The sequence below is a fragment of the Pungitius pungitius genome, chromosome 4 (genome assembly GCF_949316345.1).
Source record: "Pungitius pungitius chromosome 4, fPunPun2.1, whole genome shotgun sequence".
In the NCBI taxonomy this organism is placed as follows: Eukaryota; Metazoa; Chordata; class Actinopteri; order Perciformes; family Gasterosteidae; genus Pungitius; species Pungitius pungitius.
In genome coordinates, this window is record NC_084903.1 from 10,546,713 (window position 1) to 10,568,931 (window position 22,219).

The 22,219-nt window shown below is 40.7% G+C and overlaps 1 protein-coding gene across 1 annotated transcript; it reads left to right on the top strand.

Moving 5' to 3' along the window:
* On the top strand, positions 1-22,067 carry cdh16 (cadherin 16, KSP-cadherin). The gene is made up of 17 exons (XM_037481828.2): positions 1-36; positions 155-253; positions 1,503-1,637; positions 1,897-2,026; positions 2,635-2,793; positions 3,670-3,866; positions 7,955-8,080; positions 9,057-9,207; positions 9,986-10,198; positions 10,714-10,790; positions 12,513-12,704; positions 15,365-15,606; positions 15,690-15,820; positions 16,158-16,397; positions 19,069-19,185; positions 20,220-20,336; positions 20,466-22,067. The coding sequence occupies exons 1-17, from the start codon at positions 1-3 to the stop codon at positions 20,564-20,566; spliced, it is 2,463 nt and encodes an 820-aa protein (XP_037337725.2). The 3' UTR covers positions 20,567-22,067.
* Positions 22,068-22,219: the final 152 nt, after the last annotated feature.

Here is a 22,219-nt window from a genome sequence, read left to right on the forward strand (position 1 = left end):
ATGGCTGACGGAGGAGCTACGAGAATGCTCAACATAGTAAGATATCGTTTCATTTTAAATGCTCTTGACTTGAATAATTTGTACATTTACAAAACTAAATTACTGCATGAAATATGTCACTTTCTATTGCTTCCCCTGTTACCTTGTTTTGCAGTTGGTGGCACTTTACACATTCGCACTATGCTCTGGGGCAAATGTTAAAATTGGTGTCCCTGAAAACTACAATGGTATTTTCCCATGGTATCTGTCCAAGGTAAGGCATTTCAGTTCACTTGACGAAGATGAAGAGGGTGATCTTAAAACATTTAATCCGATTTCAAGTCCATTGTTGTCCACGTTGCATGGCTACATTTTCTAAAGATTAAAGTAGGTTGATGAGAGCATCCCCTGCCAGCCATTTCATCCATTTCCGATGAAAAGACCACAGACATAAGACAGAAGATGAGGGTGTAGTTAGCAAAATGTGTTACCCTCCTTTGTTCAATCTGCACTTAAAGTAGAAGATGTGTGAACACGGGGCCGTCATCACCCGACTACAAGAGTGTTCACACTGTTTAAGCATCAGACGCTGCATTCAGTCCAGCTGAGCGGCGGGCCGGCTCTTTACTTCATACGTGTCCTTTAGAATTGCGCAGCCCCATGAGTGTCTGACGCTTTTTGATTGGTTGTATTGCAACGTCGCCTCATGTAATATCATCTTGAGGGGAACGTAATTCCTAAATTCAGTCTTTGCGTCAGACATTAACACTCCTCACAGAGCCGCTCATTTAGGGAGTTCGTGTGAATCTTGTACCCATGTCATCGAGGCTGAGCCTTCTTCAAAGAATTACACAGTTGAACATTGTCATAATAATAGATTAGTTATCAAATCAGTTTAGGGGCGGGATGTGGGAAGAAAATAAAATGTAAAGGATAAATGAAGTGAGCATTATTATATTACTTTGGTCAACAAATCGCATAAAAAAACAAAAAACTACTACCACTAATACACTGTCTGTCATTACCGAGCCTATTTATTCCCACTGAAGACCTATAGTTTTGATAATCGTTTAAACTTTAGGCTTTCATTTAAAAGAGCTCAATAATTCTGTCAAAACATCTGGATACTATAGTTTTTAGCAAACATTATTCAAACAGCAGTAAATAGCGCATTTTTTGTGGATTATTTTTCAGTTTGATTTTTGTCTTTTAACACATATTGGCGGTAAGAAATATATAAATGATCCCTTGGCGTATCCTCTAAGGCATGTGAGACATACTAGTATGGAAGGTGTGTTATTGTGTCTCAACATTTCAGCACAACTGTTTCATCCTAACATATTACTTTTCACCATAAAAAGCACAAAATTGATACCTCTAAAGCGTAATGTGAAGTTTCTCATTTTATGAGCTGCGGTTACTCCCTTGCTGCTCTTCCACTTCATTAGCCGTGCATTTGGCTTGCTTTTAAATAGGAGCACTAACTGATCTTTTTCCTCTCCATTTTGTTCTGTGGTAAAAAGCTCCATAGCCTTCCAAGTAATTACAGCGACCTGGTGGTAACCGGGGATGATGAGGGCATATTTGGAGTTGACGCTCAGTTTCTCTACGCTCTAAAACCACTGGACAGAGAGAAGCAGCCGTCTTACTCCCTGCAGGTAGCAGTTCATGAATGTAACATATGGCAGTTACAGAAATGTTCTGTCCATGGATGATAAACAGCTGTTAAAAATTCATTAACTGAGGATGTATTAAAATCACATATGAAATACATTTAGGTTTCTTCATATCCTTGTTCATCATGTAACATTCAAATGCTCAAATGTTCAATTTCTTATGCTAATTATCAACTCCTAGGTCCAGAGTGCGTTGTTCCAAAATAACTGCAAACTGTCCGTGTGTGTGTGACTGTTGTAGGTCTCCTTCAGAACGTCAGCGCACAGACAGAGCTTCACTGTCGAAGTGTGTGTCATCGACAAGAATGACAACGTACCCTCCTTCATAGAGGAGAGCATGAGAGGCAGCGTGCAGCTCGGGCTGCTCAAAGGTACGACAACCTTGAGCTCCAAGGTCACCGCGTTGCTCAACCTTTTTCAATCCGGCTCCCATTTGTCAGTGCAGCTACACGGAACACACAATAACTCATTGCCTCCCCACAATGGATATTGTGTTGAATGTCCCTGAGAAATACAATCTACGCCTCAACCGTCTCTATTAATAGAATCAGTGACGTTGCACGCTGGACAACCCTTAAAAAATACCTGCCGTCACACTGTCACGTGTCTCGCAATGACGTATGCTCAAATACAATACCACAAATGTATTTTATCTCAATTACTTAAAGATGGCCTATGCCAAAAAAAGAATTATATCATATTATTTGCAGATAACCATTGTTCTGCTTTTTACGTGCTACTTATCACTTTGGACACACGGTAAAAGAGGGCACATGCACCTACAAAGAAACCCACATGTTATGATGTTTATTTTGGGTCACTGATATGCTTTTGCCTACCAAGTGTTTGGTTTGGTGACTGCTGATCGGGAACCACCCTTCCTCTATCCTTAGAGAGCGAATGTGCTTTGAATCTGTTGTGCCGAAGGATGTCTACAGGAGAAAGTCATATTTTTGACCCAGCACCGCCTGTCCCTCAGGGATCCCATTCATGCAGGTGGATGCAGTGGATCGTGATGAACGCAACACCGCCCACGCAGAGCTGCGGTTCCGCCTCATGGAACAGACGCCCAGGATTCCCTCCAGCCAAATGTTCTTCATCAACTCCATCACCGGAGAAGTTTCCCTCACAGAGGAAGGTCAGTCAAACTAGGGCTTGTAGGAAAAGTATCCAGTGACACTTTGTTTGTTCCAAAAGATACGATTTATAGAAATGTTTTTTTTCTGTCCATTGAGCTCACTATGTGCTCTAGTTTTACAGTTAACTTCCTGTAACTTCAGAGGGCTCTTCTTTTCATACGCATTACTTTTTATTGCAATTTGAACCAGCCGCTTAGTAATGGGACTCGTTTTGTTATTGGTTTTAAACAACATTTACAGCCCTAATAAAGACGGAACATTAACAATACCAAGAAAGAGCAGCACGTAATTGTTTCCAAAATGTTTGTGGAAGTTTAGTCAGTACAGTCAGTACCCGTTTTTAAGTTTACAATACCAATGGTGGTCACATGTCTTTAAAAGAAATGAAGGGGTTCAATTAGAAGATTTTGTTTGGTGATGTGTTTAGTCTAAAACAAAAGGGAACATTAGCCAATATAATGTTATATGCCAGCCTCAAAAACACAGTATTGGCCGGGGCCAACAAGAGCTATTCTTGTTAGTTATGCTTATTACAGCTGATGAAATATAACCAACATGTGAGAAAAGCTTGAATGAATAAAAAAATCCTGTAAAAGTCAAACATGAGATATTAAAAAAATAAAAATACTTTCTGCATTCTATCCATGAAATAAAATACTAATTACGTATGTATAGTATTTGTATTTTTTGTAGTAAGTATTTTAAGGCTTTCCGGCCCACACGGGGCGACTGGTTTCCACAGAGCTTCACCAGTGAAAATCACATTCTTTATTTTGTGCTTTGGGGCTTTGCACACATTGCGGCATCACTGCACGTTGTATTCTGTAGGAAAGAAAAGTAAGATCTCATGTCACCGTTCCCGCTGTGACCTCCAGGAGCCTCTACTCTTGACCCGGAGATGTGCGGCCGTTACAAGCTCTCGGTGATGGTGAATGACATGGCGGGGAAGTCAAACGCCTTCTTCTCCAGCGGCATCGTTACCGTCGAGGTGACAGGAAACACCTGGGCATCGCCCGACCCCGTACGACTCCAGGAGAACCTGCCGGGCCCTTATCCAATCCCCATCTCACAGGTGAGACAGCAACATCCCCACCGACATGTGTTCACTGTGAAACACACATAGCAACTCTAGCACAGGGTTTTTAATCCGTCTCTATAAAAACCGCTTTGGCTTATCTGATCTTTTTCATAAATCATGCAATACCAACATAGGGATAAGTGCTGATATAATTGTTTATGCAGCTCCAGGTGTGATATCATGTTACGATAAAACAAACTCTGTCAGTAGCCTGGGCCAGTTATAGTGCCGTGATATAACCAGCTGCTGGTTTTATTGGCTCTTGGGTCCTCCTAAGTGACCAAATACTGAATTATTGATGCCGTTCAAATGCCATGAATCCTTTCAAGCTACCTCCTGACTGAGTCACTTTAATCACTCACTCCTCCACCCACAAAACAATCAGCACCACAACTCTGAGAGGTATTATAGAAACCTAACGATTAAAGGCAGAATCCACACTAAGACCAGTACTCATATTTTACTATTTGATGAAATCTAGGATGAAACGAGACCAACTCCATAGACAATTATATATTTTTTGTTGGCATAAATGTCTGCTTAATATCTGAACTATATCTTATGTAACATCAAAGTCCGTCATTGATTAACTATTTTTACCAGCAATCAATAAATGTAATCATTTTTCAAATATTCTCTGGTTCCAGCCTCTCAGTTATAAAGATCCGGTGCTGAGTTTGACAGTTTGTTGGATGAAATAAGATATATAAATGCCATATGAAATAAGATGTATACATCATTAATCATCTGTGGAAAACTGTGATAAGCGTTTCCTGTTAAGAGATGTCAGTGATTATTATGGACCCACTCATAAACCTTTCGATGGGTTCTGGTCAAAAGGCATTGTTCTAAAGCACAGCTCCACATTAATGCGGTGCTGTAATGTGTAAACTTTCTGTTTAGAGGTTTTCTCAGGTTCTCCAGAGCTGTGTCTTCTCCCCGATCTTATCTATCCTTTATTTGTCATCTAAGCTACTTGTCTATGAATAACTCAAAAGCCCTAAGAGGTTTTCAAATACATGGAAACAAAAAACAGCAATAGGTGGCGCTGAGAAAATTTTACAAATGTGCGCTTGCACTGTAAAAAAAACCCCTCTTTTTTTCACCACTGATAACTGAGACAAGAGAGGCTCTTAGAGCTGATTCTGGTGCTGAATTAAATGCATTGTGCAGGTTGTGAGAGTAGCTGTGGCCAGTAGGTACATCACAGTACCTCCCCCTCCTCCTGTTTCTCCCACCTCCCCCACACTCGCCCTCAGCCTCTCATCTCTCCTGTTCGAACAGGCCCTTCCACCCACTGAAAACGTGTGGATTCACAAGCGTAGGCACATTTGATTTTTATATTTTCTTTCAAAATGCCACTTCAAATCTACAATAAGAATGTATCTTTCTGTTTCTAATTTGAAAAATATATAATTGTCAATGCGGTTACACAGAGCTTGGAAAATTTGAAATGCTAATTTATTAAAACAATTTCTATTTTGACAAGTTACATCTGTGAACATATTTCACTGAGCAGATTCCCTGGCTGTATCCACTTTAATTTGAAATAAAAGAAATGTGTCACTGAATCGGCGTCTGCCTGAAAACGAGTCAGTTACATCTAGAATCGAAAGCACTAAAACAGCATTCCCTCGACATGGGTGTTTACTTGGGGGAAGCCTCATTTTGCCCACGCCGAGTGATTGTACTGCTGTGCTCAGTAGGTGGTGGGACTAACCGCTGTTATGACACATACAGACATGAATCTCACCTCCTACAGTCTCAAATAAATGGAACACTGATATTCGCAGCCACTCATCTTAAAACAAATGTTTGTCTACTACTTAATGCATTTCTGCCTTCATATTTCTCCGTGTAAAACTCAGTGATAAAACTAAGCCCGGATCAGTTTGAGTGATTCTGCATTCTGATGCAAATATGCTGTGATTTAAAATATGAAATCCAAGCATTTCTTATCGGTACTCCTGCTTCAATAGAGGGAGGTTAATTTCAATCTGGTATATACTCCATGTTTCTGATTGCTTGCCTAAAACTTTGATTACACAGTTCAATCAGTGTAGAACTACTTGAACTCTGTAATGCAATCTTTTGTGCGGAAGACGGGCCTCAGAGCCTCTGAGTCAAGGCTCTTAACTGCGTTGAATTGTCAGTTTTCACATTCAAATTAAATCTGATAATTTTTTGCAGAAATAGTGGGAGCCACACTAGATCTTTGCCGTGGCCCTTGAATCACTCTTCAAAACTACAAGCGATAGTGGTGTTAAGGTGATGCTTCCGCGAACATTAGTCATTACAAACATTCTTCTCATGTCGGTTCAAATAAAGGCAAAGCTGCTGTGCTGTTGTTATTGATTGATTGGTTGAAATATCAATGTTTCTTAGAATCTGAGACAAATAAAACGGTTTGTAAATAATCAGATAATCAGATATAAGTTTAATGTATTCAAACCCCGAAAACAACTCTCTGTTTCTGCCCCTAGTGTTTCTGTTGTGCCTTTACACTCAAAATAAAGTTGTATCTGTCACTAGAAATACACTATTTATCATGGAGGGGAAGATATCATATCAATATTTAATCTTACCATTTTTGGGGGGATTTCCATCATAGTTTTTCAGCACACAAGGTTAATTATTTCATTTACTTGTCGATCCGTTTAGTAAACTTTGAATAATTTCAATTATTTGAGGAGATGCAAGCATTTTTACGTGAAAATGGGTGGAAACGATTATGAAAAATAGTTATAGCATAGTATATTTCTATGGTAGATTAACAAAGTTATGACAAATGCTATTTGTTGGGATATTTGAATATTTCTTGAATTGTGGTTAATTTCAGCAGCTGATCACTGTGCTATCCACAGTGTCTCAGGTGAAAGCACGCGCAGGCTAGAGACGCTAACAAGCTAACAGGACAGAGCGTGCTCTGCAAACTCAAACACTGACGCAGGAAAAACAGATGACATCATAGATGTTTTGTACAGAGCAATATATCGAGCAGTTGGTGATCATCAATCAGCTCTTTAAAAATATCTCTTTAAAGTTCTGAGGTCTAGAAACCCGCCATAACGCCGAGAAGCAGCCAGCTGTGTGACACCGCTCTGTGTATACAAAAGCAGTGTTTGGGCAGCCATCTCCAAAACAAGGGAGGAGAGTGTGACGGTGAGTTGAGGAGATACACATGCCCTGGGTGTCAGTCAACTGTGCTGCGAACGGGCTCCTCTCCTTCTTGGGTGCTGTTGGATGGCTACTAGGGCCCTTTCAGCTCCACTGCACAGCACTCTGTCAAGGGCCGTAAAGCAGAGTGGAAAATCCCCTTCAGCCCGCATAGTTAGTTTTGGCTGTGCTCTCTGTTCCACCTCATTGTCAGTGCATTTGGTTGGCTCCTTATCATGTAAACAAAGGCAGCTTGGCTCTGTACTTATACATCACGCAGTCTGTAGGTCTATACGGCATGATGCATTTTATTAGTCTTTATTGTGGAATTTTTATCTTGTGTTTGTATGCCTCCAACAACCAACAAGTTGCAGTTTACAGCCTTGTCGGTCCAAAATGCCCAAACCTCATCATTTCTTCGTCGTAGACGTTTGTGAACTAATCAGCATATTTCTTGAGTCATTTCCAAAAATAGATTCCGACCACCAAAATCAAATCAGTTCATCCTTGAGTGGATGTTTCTGAAAAAGCCGTTTTTTAGATATCGTGTTTCCGAGAATGGAACGTAGACATGAATAACATGTGACATAATGTACCACGAAAAACACAAATATGTTTTAATATGATTCAGAAACATCGTGTCCAAAATAAAATAAAAAATAGTGGAAATTTCACAATCTTTACACGTTTTGTTTCTGCGCAATGACATTCTAATCTTATCTTTTTTTTATAACAACATAGCTAATTAAACAGATAAATCAGGTTGAGTTAGGGTCAGTACATATTTCAGTGATTTATACACAATGACTCAAAATGGGCAGAGGGTAGAGAGTTAAAGGCCTCTGGGTCATATAAATATATGTGTTTATTTTTATATTAAAATATTGTACTGAGGATTTTGTTTTGGATTGTGTGTGTTTATGTAGGTCAAATGGAGTGGAAGCCAGGCGCAGTACAGTCTGGAGGGGGAGTTCCCAGAGATGCTCTTCACCATCAGCAGAGAAGGAGTAATTTATCTCAACGCCCCTCTGGACAGAGAGACACAAGATCAGGTCTGTCTAACTGCAAGCTAAACATATTGAGCATAATAATCCATTTCTTTTTACTACTGGTTAAAACATGTCAAAGCATTAGGGCTGCTCGGGCTACACTGTTCCTTAAGAGAGACAGAAGCAGGTTTATTTCAATGTCTCAAGTCTTTCACATTGCATTGGTGCTGCATGTGACAATACATGTGTCTGTTTACTATGATCTTGATAGAAAGTTTGCTCAGAATTAAATACTCATTATTGTCTTGTTCTCACAACATCCTTCTTATGAAAACCAACAAAATCACATGTGATATTTTTCAGAAACTGATCACTGGGAGCGAAAACAATGTGGAGTGAAAGATTTCATGGCACTGTTATTTATTCATTATAGGAGGGCTTTGAATGGCTCACTGAACAGTATAGTTTGCCACGCTTGCTCATCTGGCCAAAGAAAAACACAAGAGAGGCTGAGGTGCATAAGCGGACATAATTGGTGCTCAAAGCACATGCGTCATATGTCTTGTTGAATGACCATCCACCAAGACATCAGCTTTTTGCGTTTTTTCGTGGTTTCGCTACCCGCAGGGATGGAAAGATTGCAAATGCAAATTCACCATGCCTGCAAAATATGACTGATAATCTGTGGAGACTTTAAATGGCCACTAAATGGCAAACTTTTCTGTCCTGAATGCAGCTCTGTCACTCCGTCAACATCCTTCATCAACGATGTCGCCGACGGTAAACGGTAAACTTTGTGCTCATCGTCCTGCACCTCCGGCAACAAGGGACAGCTAGAAGTGCAGGATGGTGAACGTAGAGTTCGTTCTATCTTGTTCACCAGCTTTCTCCAATCGCAGCATCCTGTCCCATTGTGAAGTGGGGAGGGGAGCGCTAGGCCCCGGGTAACACGGACCACGTCCGCTGACCAGAAATGTCTAGCCGCCCTGTTTCTTCGTCACACCAGAGCCCGTCATCGTGTGTCTTTTTGCCCTGTCAGTTCCAGATCAGCATTGTGGTTGAGCGTCCAGACGGCAGAGAGATTGCCAAGCCTGTGGAGCTGAGGGTAATGGTGGGCGACGCCAACGATAACAGGCCCACCTTTCCCCAGGCACAGTACCATACCGTGGTCAAGGAACTGGCCTCTCGAGGTAACAGACATGTAAACCTTTTTAAATGTATATTTTAGCCGTCTCAAATAACATTTATGAAAAGTCTCATTTCTCTCGGCCGACCTGTGCTACAAATTGATATGTATTTATTGAATAACAGAGCCCAAAGAAAAAATATTATATTGTCAATTCGACATTCTCAGTATATAATACTACTCTACAAAGTCTTTAAGAAATGTGTGTTTTTAAGTCCGAATGAAGTGAGGGATCATCATAAAACGGCACCGTGAGACCTCTTAATTATCCTTTGTAACACTTACTCCATGATGGGAATCTTGTTTCACAACATGTAGAGGAAATGCTGTCTAGAAGGGACTTTGCAGTGATGAAAGAGCTGAGAGTGCCAGATACCTTTTATGAAAGCAGATTGGGATTTTTGCCAGGAGAGAAGGGAAAGCTCCCTCGCTCATAGAAGGGCCCACGGTGTGTTGTGACACATCGGGCCCCGGCATAAAAGCTTTCTGGGAAACAAGCTAGTCAGGACAATCTGTTAATCTAAATGGATTTACTGAGTGAGGATTAAATGAGAACGTTGTTGTTTCATCCTTCTGGACCTTTTTCTCCTTTAGTGTGTTTGGTCATTTATTCCAGAGAGGAAAAAACATCAAATTTGTTTTGAGACAAGAGCCTAAAATGTAAATTATAATAGCTGAAGATGTAGAAAAGTGTATGTTACGATTGCATTTTAAAATGGCTGTAAAATGTTTGGAAAGATTTGTCTTTGAGGACTGTTCTTTACTGGTGTATGTTTCCTCAGGTACTGAAATTCTCACAGTACAGGCAGCAGATAACGACGATCCTAAAACGGACAACGTACGGATATTCTACCGTTTAGTTGGTCAAATTCCAGAGAGTCCTCGGGCCCTCTTCCGAGTGGACCGTGACTCAGGGGTCATCTCCGTCCAAGCAGACAGTATGGAGGGAACAGCATCTCAATACACCCTCACAATCACTGCTGAGGATGCCAAAGGTGACTTTAGATCAATGCAAAATACAGCCTTCCTCGTGTTGAGATTAGACTTTATCTCATCAATCAATCTTTAACTTGTAATGTCGAGGGAGTTATGTGTGGAGCCGTTTATTCAAATTTGGCCTCTTTTCAGTTGTGCAATCAAAGGCCAAAGGTCTTATTCAAATCCCTCGTGTTACTTGTTACAGCGCTCAAATATTCTGTGTAATTCTGGGCCAATGTGACTTTGCGGTGAGGGTCATAGAGTACAAAGAGAAAACAAACAGCGATGAAAAAATGTATAGAGCGGTCTCCGTGGGGAGTAACCTAATGTACGCACACGTGAGTGGCATTGACATGACGTCCAGAGATGTATGCCGCCTTCAGGGCTGATCGATGTGGTCTGCGTGACTCACGCATCAGGTTGTGATGGAGGCAGGATGAGGTACTCGCTGTTCTTTCGGCATTTTTTTCATTTGTTTGTGCGGGGCGACCCTGAGTCACTAACAGAAGCTGTGATAATGTGTCCCTGGCAGGTCTAAACAGTTCGTGCACTGTGGTTGTCACGGTGCAGGATGAGAACAACAACCCACCAGTCTTCTCCCAACACGAGGTACGACTGCACAAACTATGAACAATACCTTTTGAAAAGAAGCAGGCCCAACGTCACAGGCCATTGTAAGTGGCTATTGGATTGTGAGTTTGCTCTGCAGCTGACTGATCTCATTTTCCTGGTGGGAAACTAGATATGGCCCCTAATCTTAGGCTTATAGGGACAGCACCATCATGTTATTGAAGGAGTTTTATGCAGTTCTTTGTACTCAAAGTGGACTGCTTTCTTAGATTAAGCTTCATTTGGAGAGTAGTGTCCATTCATTTGTTTATTATATAGTCGAATCAACATCATGACAACACAATAATGCTTCTTAAAATAGTGCCATGACGTGATAGAAATGATGTAAGAATTACAGCGATTTCAGCAGCTCAGTGCTTCAAATGGACACATCTGGTACTTATGGTAAGCTTTTTTATGAGGATGTTTTTGCTCAAGAAAGTAAGAAATTAAAATTGACATTTGTGTTTCATTTGAATATATGCAATAGTATATTAACTTTGGCAATCTGACCAATATCTGTGCTGCAAACCCAGCAAGGAATGTCACAGTGGTTTCCCTCATTTTGACGTAGCCGCTGGAAAGAAAGAGAAATGTTCTAAAGATAGGCAGCTACAGAAACCCCCCTACTATTCACCCACATATGCTCCATAATAGAAGAGAGGAAAGTCACGAGGGTTGGGAGTTACGTGGGAGAGCCGTCATGCTGTGTTGATGGGGAACCCGTCTCCGGCTGTTCTCTCTGTCAGACCACGTTGACATGAACGGCTGCACGGACATTGTGAACTGTAGGAAGGAACGAGAAAGAAGTTGCCGCCTTTAAGTTTAAAAGTGGGAAATGCATGAATGTACTGTTTACTCACAGCGAACAATAATGTTAAAGACCAACGTAATGGAAGATAGCAAAAAACTGCATATATATTGATATGACATCGGTCTGGTATTATTTGCACTTTAGGATTCATTTATTGTCCGAACACGGCTGAAAGCTCCTTTTAAGCTGTTACAAACAAATGTGTCCACTTGCTCAGATAATGGCCACCACACACACACACACACACACACACACACAGAGGTGGAAAATGCTCTTGAGAAGGTCGCGCCTGAGAAGTGCAGCTTTTTCCATGGCAATGTGAAGGCAGCGCTGTAGGGAGCGATGTGGGAGGCGAGTGGTGACAGGGCCGGGTTCAGCCACCTTGTGGATGGAGCAGACAGATCAGAGGAATGGCTGCTTCACTAGAGGACATCTGGGAGTGGCAGATTAAACGGCTGTCCAAACACACATAGGTGTGTGAATAGAGGTTAGCTAACACTGGGGAGGGGAGGCGGGGGGGGCAAGAGGGGCAACATATACGCTCTCATGTAGTCACTCTCAGGACACCAGGGTATTTTAATAAGCAGACTGTCGGTCAGTTGTGGCTTTTGTTCACGATCACAACACCATCAATGTAACTACGGTTCACATTTAGAAAAAGCCTTTTGTTGATTGATATATTTGTAGGATCAAATATTCAATCCAGCTGTTGTCATGGAGTCGGTTTAGAAGAATATTCAACTTTAAATGACCCTTAACAGTATAATTTAAATTTTCTTCCATTGAAGGGTTTCCTCTCAGTGATGTTCGATTTGAGTTAGATTTGAGATTAAGTGCATTTTAACAGTGTCACAAATGAATGGTTTCTGCAGGGTAATCATATATGTAGCCTGTCTCTTTCCCATCAGTATGGGCCCTTCCACATTCCAGAGGACGCCTCAGTGGGAACCACGGTAACAGCTGTGCTGGCAGGCGATGCAGATGTTCTAGGAGGAGACAGCTGGAAGGTGGACTACCGTTTGGAGTCTGGAAACGAGGAAGAGGTCTTTACATTGGTGACAGACAAGCAGACCAATGAGGTCTCCCTCATCCTTTCAAAGGTAATCAAGATAAACCTACTCTAAACACACACACACTCCTAAAAGAACATCCAGTAGGCGTGTCACAACTTATTCTTACGAGGACACCGTTTTAATATCACATGTGTACATGTGGGGAACCGACATAAAGTTGGAAAAAAAATCCAAAGCATTTAAACTTCAGTCTGACATGCCTCAAATGAGGGAATGAGTCCAGATGACAATTAAAGGTTTTAGCCCAATAATCTCTCATGTCCTAGGGGTGAATCCCCCTTCACCAGCACCGCTGAATCCAGCGGGGCGTTTTAGGGACTAACTGTGTGTGTGTAAACGTATGGTCTGCTCTCTGTAAGTAGGCCAGGCTGGAGACAGTCTATTATTTCTAACCTCTCAGTGGGAATTGACAAACATGATTGAACTGTGAGCTTCACCCACTCCACTGAGACACAGCGGGGTGTATCTAAAAGCTAAAAATGGATCTGCTTTTATTTCAGATTAACACACCAGAACTTCTATTTCTCGGAAATTAAATTTGGCAGATTAACATGTCTCATTTTGAGCAGCCGTGTTGCTCTTGTATTGAGCTGTCCCAACTAACTTTGTGTCAATGGTTTATTGTTTTTATTGTTTCTTTGCTTAAATTTGAGACAAGAAAGCGTACTTCTTTTAGAAATAAAGCCCCAATAGAATCAAATGAACTTGAGTAAATGTCTTAATTCATTGTGTTATACTGTAAAGTCAGCGCCAGCAGGCAGACACATTTCATTATCACAAATTACACACTGTTCACAGACCAAGTACGTAATTGGACTGTATCAGCAGTCACTAATGGCTGTTTATCACATAGGCCAGTGAAACTAATGAACTAGTGGAAAAGAAGGGAATCTAATTAGGATAAGGATTGGGAGAACAGGACCTTACGTCAAATTTAAGACCATTTCTTTTAGGAAAAAGATGAAATGAGAATTAATTGGATCTTGTTGTATCAGATCAGTTAATAATGTTACTGCTTTATTAACCAATTAATAATCAATTCAAAGTTATCCCACTACATATTCATCCATTACTATTTCCATCCATTACTTCGTCATCGGTTTAAAGTGAAATCTTTAACTCTAACATAAAAAAACTGAAACAAGTAATGATCTAACTCATTACAAAGAGATGTTTTGCATGCTTCATTTGCTTTTATAATGAGTGAGCAAGCAGCACAGCCCTCATGTTTGGAAAGATCCCACTGGAGCAACAATTCCCAACAATTTGTATGAGAAACCGGCAGTGTGATATCATCCGATTTTCAGGAGCTTCTTATGCCGTGAAAACAACGTTGCCAACCAGCTGCTGAATATAGCTCGGCAGTAACAAGGAAATTAACCATACATTTATAGTAGTTGGTAGTTGTTTGATACCACAACCACAAAACAAAAAAAATGTAAATATATATACAGCAAGGAGATGTTTATGTAAATGAATATCTGCTTGCTGTTATCAACTTAAAAAGTGATGAGAAATCAGCTTTGCTTCCCTCCTACCAGCCAAAAAAAAGTAATTGCAGCCTGAAAAAGAATCCTCTAAATAAGAAGAAGATCAATACCTGCAAATTGGGATCATTTCTGAAAATATTTTGTGCAGCGCAGGTGAGGGAAGGTTGTTAATAGGGGTCTACTGTGTCTCAGGATGAAATATGAACAAATCAAAAGTAGCATCACATTGAGTAATATAGTGGTTCTGATGACTCCGGCCTTGAGTGCGTCCACGCGCATGTTCTGGGGCACTGAGTAGTTTGACGCATTACTTCCAGTCAACGGCAGTACTCATGCATCATCTAAGGTCTGTGTTTCTTCACCCTGACAACAGAGACGCACTCCTGCCTGATCAGCACGATGTCAGGCAGCGTTTCATGAGCAGACAGAATACATTTAACCAATGCAAGCTGCATTATTATAAAGGTTGCATTAACACGATAAATTAGCGATTACTTACTCCCTTGCTTTAAAAAAAAATTGTTTTCATCTAAAATCAGTAAAATCATTAAATGTATGACACAATTAAAGGGAGTACTAATGATTGTAATGTAAAACTATAATCACAGTTCATCTGTAGAGAGAGGTGTTTTAATTGGGATTTATTTATTTTATGATCATACTTTCATTAATCTTTTATTAATTTATTGACAAATTGTATAAATCTGCTCCTGTGATAAGTTTATGGCGAAAACAGTAAAAAGAGTTTCAGTAAAATAAGGAAACTGTATTTTTGTTTCATTTTCTTGGTAGTTTGAGCTTACCATTTACTGTCACGGTTTGGTCTCCCTTCCTGTTTTAGTTTGAAGTTTCATGTTCCTTGTGTTCCTGGGTTAACTTCACTTCCTGCCTTGTCTTGTGATTGCTTGAGTGTTTCCACCTGTGTCCAATCACCTGCACCTCCCTTGTGTATTTAAGCCCTGTGTGCCTGTTGTCCTTTGTCGCGTCATTGTCTTACTTCACTCGTCGTTGGAGCACGTCATGTCTTGGTTTAGAAATAAAGAGCCCTTTGTTTGGAAAAACTCTGCGTTTGAGTCCTCCCTGCAACCTGCTCCAGCCCGACCCTCTGACATTTACTGCATCAGTTTTATAAATTATACATAATTTATATTCAACCGTTGACACGATCATTTTGTGTGTGTAAACATGGTTTCACAGGTCTTGGACTTTGAGCGGGAGAGTGAGTATATCCTCGTGATCAGTGCTCAGAACCCAGTGGCTCTGGTCCGTGGTCGATATGGACCCGCTTCCACGGCAACAGTCTCCATCTACGTCGACGATGTAAATGAAGGTCCTATCTTGTCTCAAAGCCATTATGAGGTGACAGTCAGAGAGGGCGAGGAACCGGGACGGGTTATCGCCACCATCAGAGGTTACGACCCTGATTCTCACCCAATCAGGTAAGCCGTAACTAATGAACGCCTTCGGAACAATTATCTATTCTCAAACTTTGCATTTACAGGGTTTACCACATTTTTTGCAGATATTCTCTCCAAGGGGACACCAAGAAATATTTTTCAATAGGGAAGTATTCTGGGGAACTAAAGACTGTGCAGGCCTTGGACAGAGAGGAGAACAGCACGTACACCATGGAGGTCATTGCAGTTGATGGCCGTGAGTTTATCAAGTATTTGATGAATCCATAATTTCCAATGAATTCACCTAAATTTACTGTGTACATTTATTAATAATATTTAATTTGCAGTTTTCTGGACATATTCTCTTTAATGTGAAAAGGCTATTAGTCACAATAGATTATTTTCTATTGAATACAGATGTAAAAAACAATTTGAGTTATGAAAGACCAAAAGAAAACCACGCAAACCACCAGCAAGCGAGGACCGAATGTTCTGAGCGGTGATCCCCACAAAAATTAAACTACTTGTCGATGAAAGCTGCAGCTTTTGTGTTTGGGCTCACGTCTTTTCCACATTTCTCTCATTCCTCTTAGGAAACTCTTCCTTATCTGCATCCACCCTGGTGACGGTCCAAATCCTGGATGTCAACGACAACAGCCCGGTGCTGGTCGGAGACTATTCCTGGAAGTACCTGTGTACGCCTCGCTGGGAGGACCAAGCTCTGGTGCTAGCCTCACGGGACAGTGATGGGCCACAGCATGGAGGACGCCTGAACTTCTCCCTGCGAAGCGATGCCACAGTCCGTCGGAACTGGAAGCTCACACCTATTAATGGTGAGTTGGACGCAGACTTGTTCAACCTGTTCGACCAAAAACATGCCTTGTTTGTCTTTTGATTTACCGGGAGAAAATAAGACAGTTTGGTCACACACCAAAGCAAATTTTCAACATTGATTTGCAAGGCTATGCAAGATGAGATGTATTTCTAGCCATTACTCAAAGTGTGCGCACTTAATCATACTTTGGGTGGTTCAATGGGTGGTTTCAGTATCAGTTATGCCAAAGGACTCTGGGTGCCAACATGCACTTGAGGGCAGGCAGCTTTAGGCTTACTGGCTAATTGATGCTTGTATTAGCACAAATACTTGTTCTTTGATAATACAATATGAAAAACTTTATTTCCATTATGCTCTAGTTTGAGATGTTTTAAGGAGTAAATGTTAAACTTGTGTTGTCTGGAATGGTCCAAGTAAACTGCCATATCCACTTTGCTAATAATAAGTCTTTTCTTTTTTGGAGAGGACACATTGACGTCATCCAGCCACAAGGCCTCTGGACCTTGAGCTGGCTACAGTTGGATAAATGTTTTGATTTTCTTTGACTTGAAAATAGCATTTCAAGTCAAGCGTTCATTATGACAGTCAAAGAAACAGATTGATCTGGCCCTCAAGATGTGAAAATTGGTCTGTTCTATTTTCCCCCTGGATAATTTCCTCAGTCCTATCTGGGAAAGAGGGCATGATGTAACCATCCTTTATATGTTATAAACTGCTATTGTTATACTCAGTTAATGCCAACTATTTATTGCAATGACGTCTGTCATTAAGTCCTTCAAAGTGCTCAGCCACTTCCCTCTCACTTTTTTCTTTTATCTCCCTCTTTCACTCTCCTGTTCCTCTCGTAATTGTATCTTTTGTGTAATTTATTTCTTGCTGTCAGTTAATGGAGGTGTAAAGAGGAATCTCCCAGAATGCTTTGCACCTGGTCGCCGCCAGTAACGGTTGTTCCAATAAATGTTTATATGAGCCAATGTACTATCTGCTGTTGATTTGTACAGTTTGCCCGAAAGTCAGTCCTTCAGAGTGATGATATTTTGGAAAGACACCAGTCTCTTTGGTCTGTTTCGGGGGCAGACTCTAAAGGATTTGTGAAGCACTCGTTGGGTCCCAAAACATTAAAACCAATATTACACACGATTCCAAACATGACAGTATTCTAAATGTGATATATCCATTTTCCGTTTGGATATTCCAAAACAGGTCCTATGGTGGGATAGACCAGTGCTCCAGAATATGCTTCCTAATGGGAGTTTTTATCACAGTTTGCGACACACTGTGTTTTGCCTGTGTGGGGTCAGCTCTGTTATGTGTGCAGTAGTTAAAAGCAAACCAACTTCTTAAGCTTTGCTGGGATCCAAACCAAAAGGAAAATTTCTGAGAAACACACCAGCTTTTAGATATTCTGAAATATTTGGTTACCAATTGGCTTTTGATTATGCGTTCATGTAAATGCAAACATTTCCCAGAAATGGCACTCATTCGTCGCTTACTTCATAGAAACATGAATATTTGGTGCATGTAAACGTAGTCCTTGCCAATATAGGAGTAAAAGGTTGTGTGTGTGTGTGTGTGTGTGTGTGGGTGCAAGTGTGTCATGGAGATTCATCTTGTCTTCCAGAGACTCTCAAATGTACCGAATCCAAACAACTGATAGTTCTTTTTAATCCAGCTAATGAGGCAGCACGCTTTTATTCCACTTACATCCACTCATTACTGTACAGAGCATTACCTCGAGAAATGGGAGATATCCTTTCTTACCAGCATAAAGTAAAACTTGCTTTTTGGTATCACTGTCGCCCAAAAGAGTTTTCGGTAGGTGCTCAAAAATCCACATGTCACATGAGGAGGAGGAGCAGGGGAGCCAGTAAAGGATCAATTAACAGCCTGCATAACTAGATTTTCCGTAACTGACAAATGGAAGATGAAGGGGAACAACGGTTAGGTGTCAACGTGTGGTTTTAAAACCTCAGATAAGGGTTCAAACAACTTGAAAAGACATTTCTCTTTAAGGGACAGGGCTTTTACGTCATACAGCCGGAGGTGTATTTGAGACGGATTTACAGAGATAAGATAAAGAGTCACACACTCCAGACCACTCAGTTCCTCCAGTATCTCTAATTGAGTGTGTTGTGTATTTATGTAGTTGTGTGCATGTTGTTTTGCTTGCATTTGAACATCTGCTCAAGGAAATGGTTAAATATTGTTGGACACATAACCCACGTAACTTAACATTTAGCTTATATAAAAACCCTTTCAGAATTTACGGTACTAAATTATATTGCTTCAGAGGATGGGATGCTTTTCGCCCTCAAATTAAGAAAATATTCTTCCCATAGTGCATGTGTTTATACATTTTCCAAACATAAATATCAAGGTTAATATATATTTATTTCACCATCATTAACATTAGAGAAGATTGCAGTTATGACTTTGGACCTTTGTTTAGGGTTCTGCTATTGTCCCTTATCATTAGATTCAGATGATTAGAGGATTAGTAAACTTTATGATAAGTAAACTTGATTAGTAAATGTAATGTAATTGAAAAAATAATAATAGGGAATCTTGGACCACCTTCATGTCATACAAAAAAGGAGGCAATGTTTTATGTGTGAAATTGTATTTGCAATTGACACATTGTTTCGTGTCATTTTGGTGTTTTGTCTTAGATACACACACCAACCTGTCCTTAAACATCCCGTACCTGGCCCCTGAGGTCTACACTGTGCCCTTCACAATCTCTGACAGCAGCTCTCCTCCCAGGAGCACCTTCATAAACTTGCCAGGTAATGTCGACTCTCCTGCTGATGAGCTATAGCAAATACAGTGAGTTTATGGGACAATCAATACACAACAACCTTAGTGTGCCAGCTTGTCCGAGCCCTGCTCTTGTTTAATAATGATGCATTGGAGCTTAACAAATGATTTTTCCAGACTTGTGATTAACTCTCTTAGGACTGTGCAGCACAGCTCCTGATACATTATACACAGAGCAAAAAGCAACATATAACTTATTCATAGGTTAGAATAATATAGTAAAGAGAATAATGGCTGTGAGAAGTGGCTGCTGGTGGAATATTTTCAGATAGGAATATTATTGAAAGTGTTCAAAGGTGATTTCAGTAGAGTCAGTCAGTGAGGGACAACTTGCTCTGTTGATGAGCCCAACTGCCGATGGGAAGAAACTGTTTGTGGGGCGTGAGGTCTTGTTCCTGATGGTCTTAAGCCTCCTGCCAGATGGAAGGCACACAAACCATTTTGACCAGGTTGAAAGGGGTCGGCTACAATCCTTCTTGCTCGCTTCAAGGTCCTGGAGGCCAGCAAGTCCCAGAGGGACGGCAGATTGCAGCCGATCAGCCTCTCTGCAGAGTGGATGACACGCTGCAGCCTGCCCTTGTCCTTGTCCTTGGCTGTGGCTGCAGCGTACCACACGGTGATGGAGGAGCAGAGGACGGACTCAACGATGGCCGTATAGAATAAGCATAAAATGGATTATTGTCACAGAATCTATGACCCGGACCTAAAATCGACACATTTTGATTAGACGTTAAATTTAAGCATTGCATCATTTTTACGGCTGTGAACGAGTGCCATTACACCACTTGTTCGGTGGGCCAGTAAAGACAACAACCCATTGAGTGCGTCTTAAATCCCATCACACACTCAGCTGTTTAAATACCTCTATTCCGCTTAGCGGCTTAAATGAAACGGGAGAGACAAGCCGACAGACCGAAGAGTCAGAGACGTTATTTAAAGGAAATGTTTCCTTATCTAGTCACAGCTAAATATTATTTGTTTTTCCTTGTCCCTGACCTGTTAGTGACCGTGTGTCCCTGCAACGTTAGAGGGAACTGCAAAATGGCTGCCAAGCAGTTGGAGGGTATGCCAACTATTCAGTCCACAGTGGGGATTCTGCTTGGCACCTTCGCAGTCATCGGTAAGCAGAGAGAATGATTATCACCACAATGTCATATCATAAATGTGTGTGCACTTGTATCTGATAGACTCTGCAGGGCCATTGTACAATAACCTTTCAATGCTGTTGATTGTCTCTGTTTTTTTTCAGGGACTATTCTCATTGTTGTGTTTGTGAGAATCTCCTACCAGAACCCCAAACAGCCGAGCAAAACTCACCAGGAGCGAGTCCCCCTGAAGATCTCTGTCTAACTAGAATGCTGGTGTGTTGGGTCTGTCCTGCTCACTGCCTCGGCCAACTGGACCCATGTAACAATGTTGCTTTCAGGGCAACGCTGTGAATGTCTGAAAATGAATGTAAATTTCAGTAATTAAAACTAAGTTCAGTTGTACAGTCACCTGAGAGCAGAATTTAGATTATTAGACTGTCATTAAGTTATCTTTCAAAATTTTCCTTTTTTTCTCTGTGCATATTTTTACAACGGAGTAGAAAAATGACAGTTTGAAACAAAATATTTCAGAAGCGTAAAATGAATTTTTCAATTGGGGCTTCTAAACACAAAATTCAAAGTTGCCCCCCTCCACGTCCTCAACGAGGTTACAGTGCGTTCCACCAGGGGGAAAGCCAACTCCAGATTTTACTCAGGTTTAGCATAAAAGCTTCTCTTTTTGGTACTTCACTTTGCTTTATATGCAAAATGTTTTATTTTTATTGCTTTCTCTTAGATGCATGATTACAATCTGGCAACTAGTTTTCTCAAATTTTACAATGCAGAGGATCACTGCTAATGTAAACACAAACACACACTTCAAAAGTTAAAGTTAACACAGATCATTTGAGTCAAAACATAGTTTTTCAGACAAATCCTTGCTCGTGCTTTTACTCTTTGCAGAAAGAGAAAGAGGTGCAGTCACAAAATGTTCCTCTTACAGACACCAAATTTCAGTCAAATGAATCAGATATTAAAAGCTGCCCAATTATGCAATTAACTTCCAATTATTTTTTTCAAAAGACAGTTTCAATAAATTGTTCCCACTGAGAAAGGAACAAGAATATACATGTACACAGTGTGCTGGGGCATCAGTAATAGATGAGCTAATATAAGTGATTCCCATCAGGAGCAGCTGGAAACCAAACCAAAACTAAAGGATCTGTGTGTATTGGACAGAAACATAACTCCACCGGGATGATGACATCTCTCCATGATGCTGCTAGATGTCTGTTAAAAAGATAAGATGATTATGCATGTCTGTAGCGTGTCTCTTGTCTCCTGTGCCCCAAAATTATATATAATATAATATTAGTTAACAGCAATATGACATCGTTTAAACTGTGACTTTAACATAAACGCAAAGCCGACACAGCACAACTTTTAGAAATGTATTCTTAGATTTATTTGCAAAGTCCTCTTATTGTCTTCTCCTTGTTCTGTCTTTGTTAGCTTCATTTATTCCTCCACACTTGTATTTTTAATTGATTGGTTCCTTGTGTATTGTTCGTGTGCTTGTTTCTGTGTCAGCATGTAGGAGTCTGACTTAGTGGCATCGCTTTTGTTACCCAGTTCTCCCAGTGCTTTGTACTCTATGTCCTGCTGCCAGTCATTTGCATATCCTGGTTTTATTGTCTGCTACTCAGTACTTGCTTGACTGCCATTATGTACCTACATGTGGACGTCCAGCTTGTTTCATAGATTGATAAAATTATCTGCTGCCTACCCTTCTGCCCTCATTTGGTCCAGTTCCTCTTGCTCTCGTTTACCCACCACAACAAATGGCTGAACTGCAGGTTTGCAATTAGTTAAATCTGAATTACCCTGAAAAGAAATAGAGCCATTTTCATATCATATAAGGTGACATAGTAGCAAAAGCAGTTATTTCTATTGACATTAACGACTGCTTTGTTTG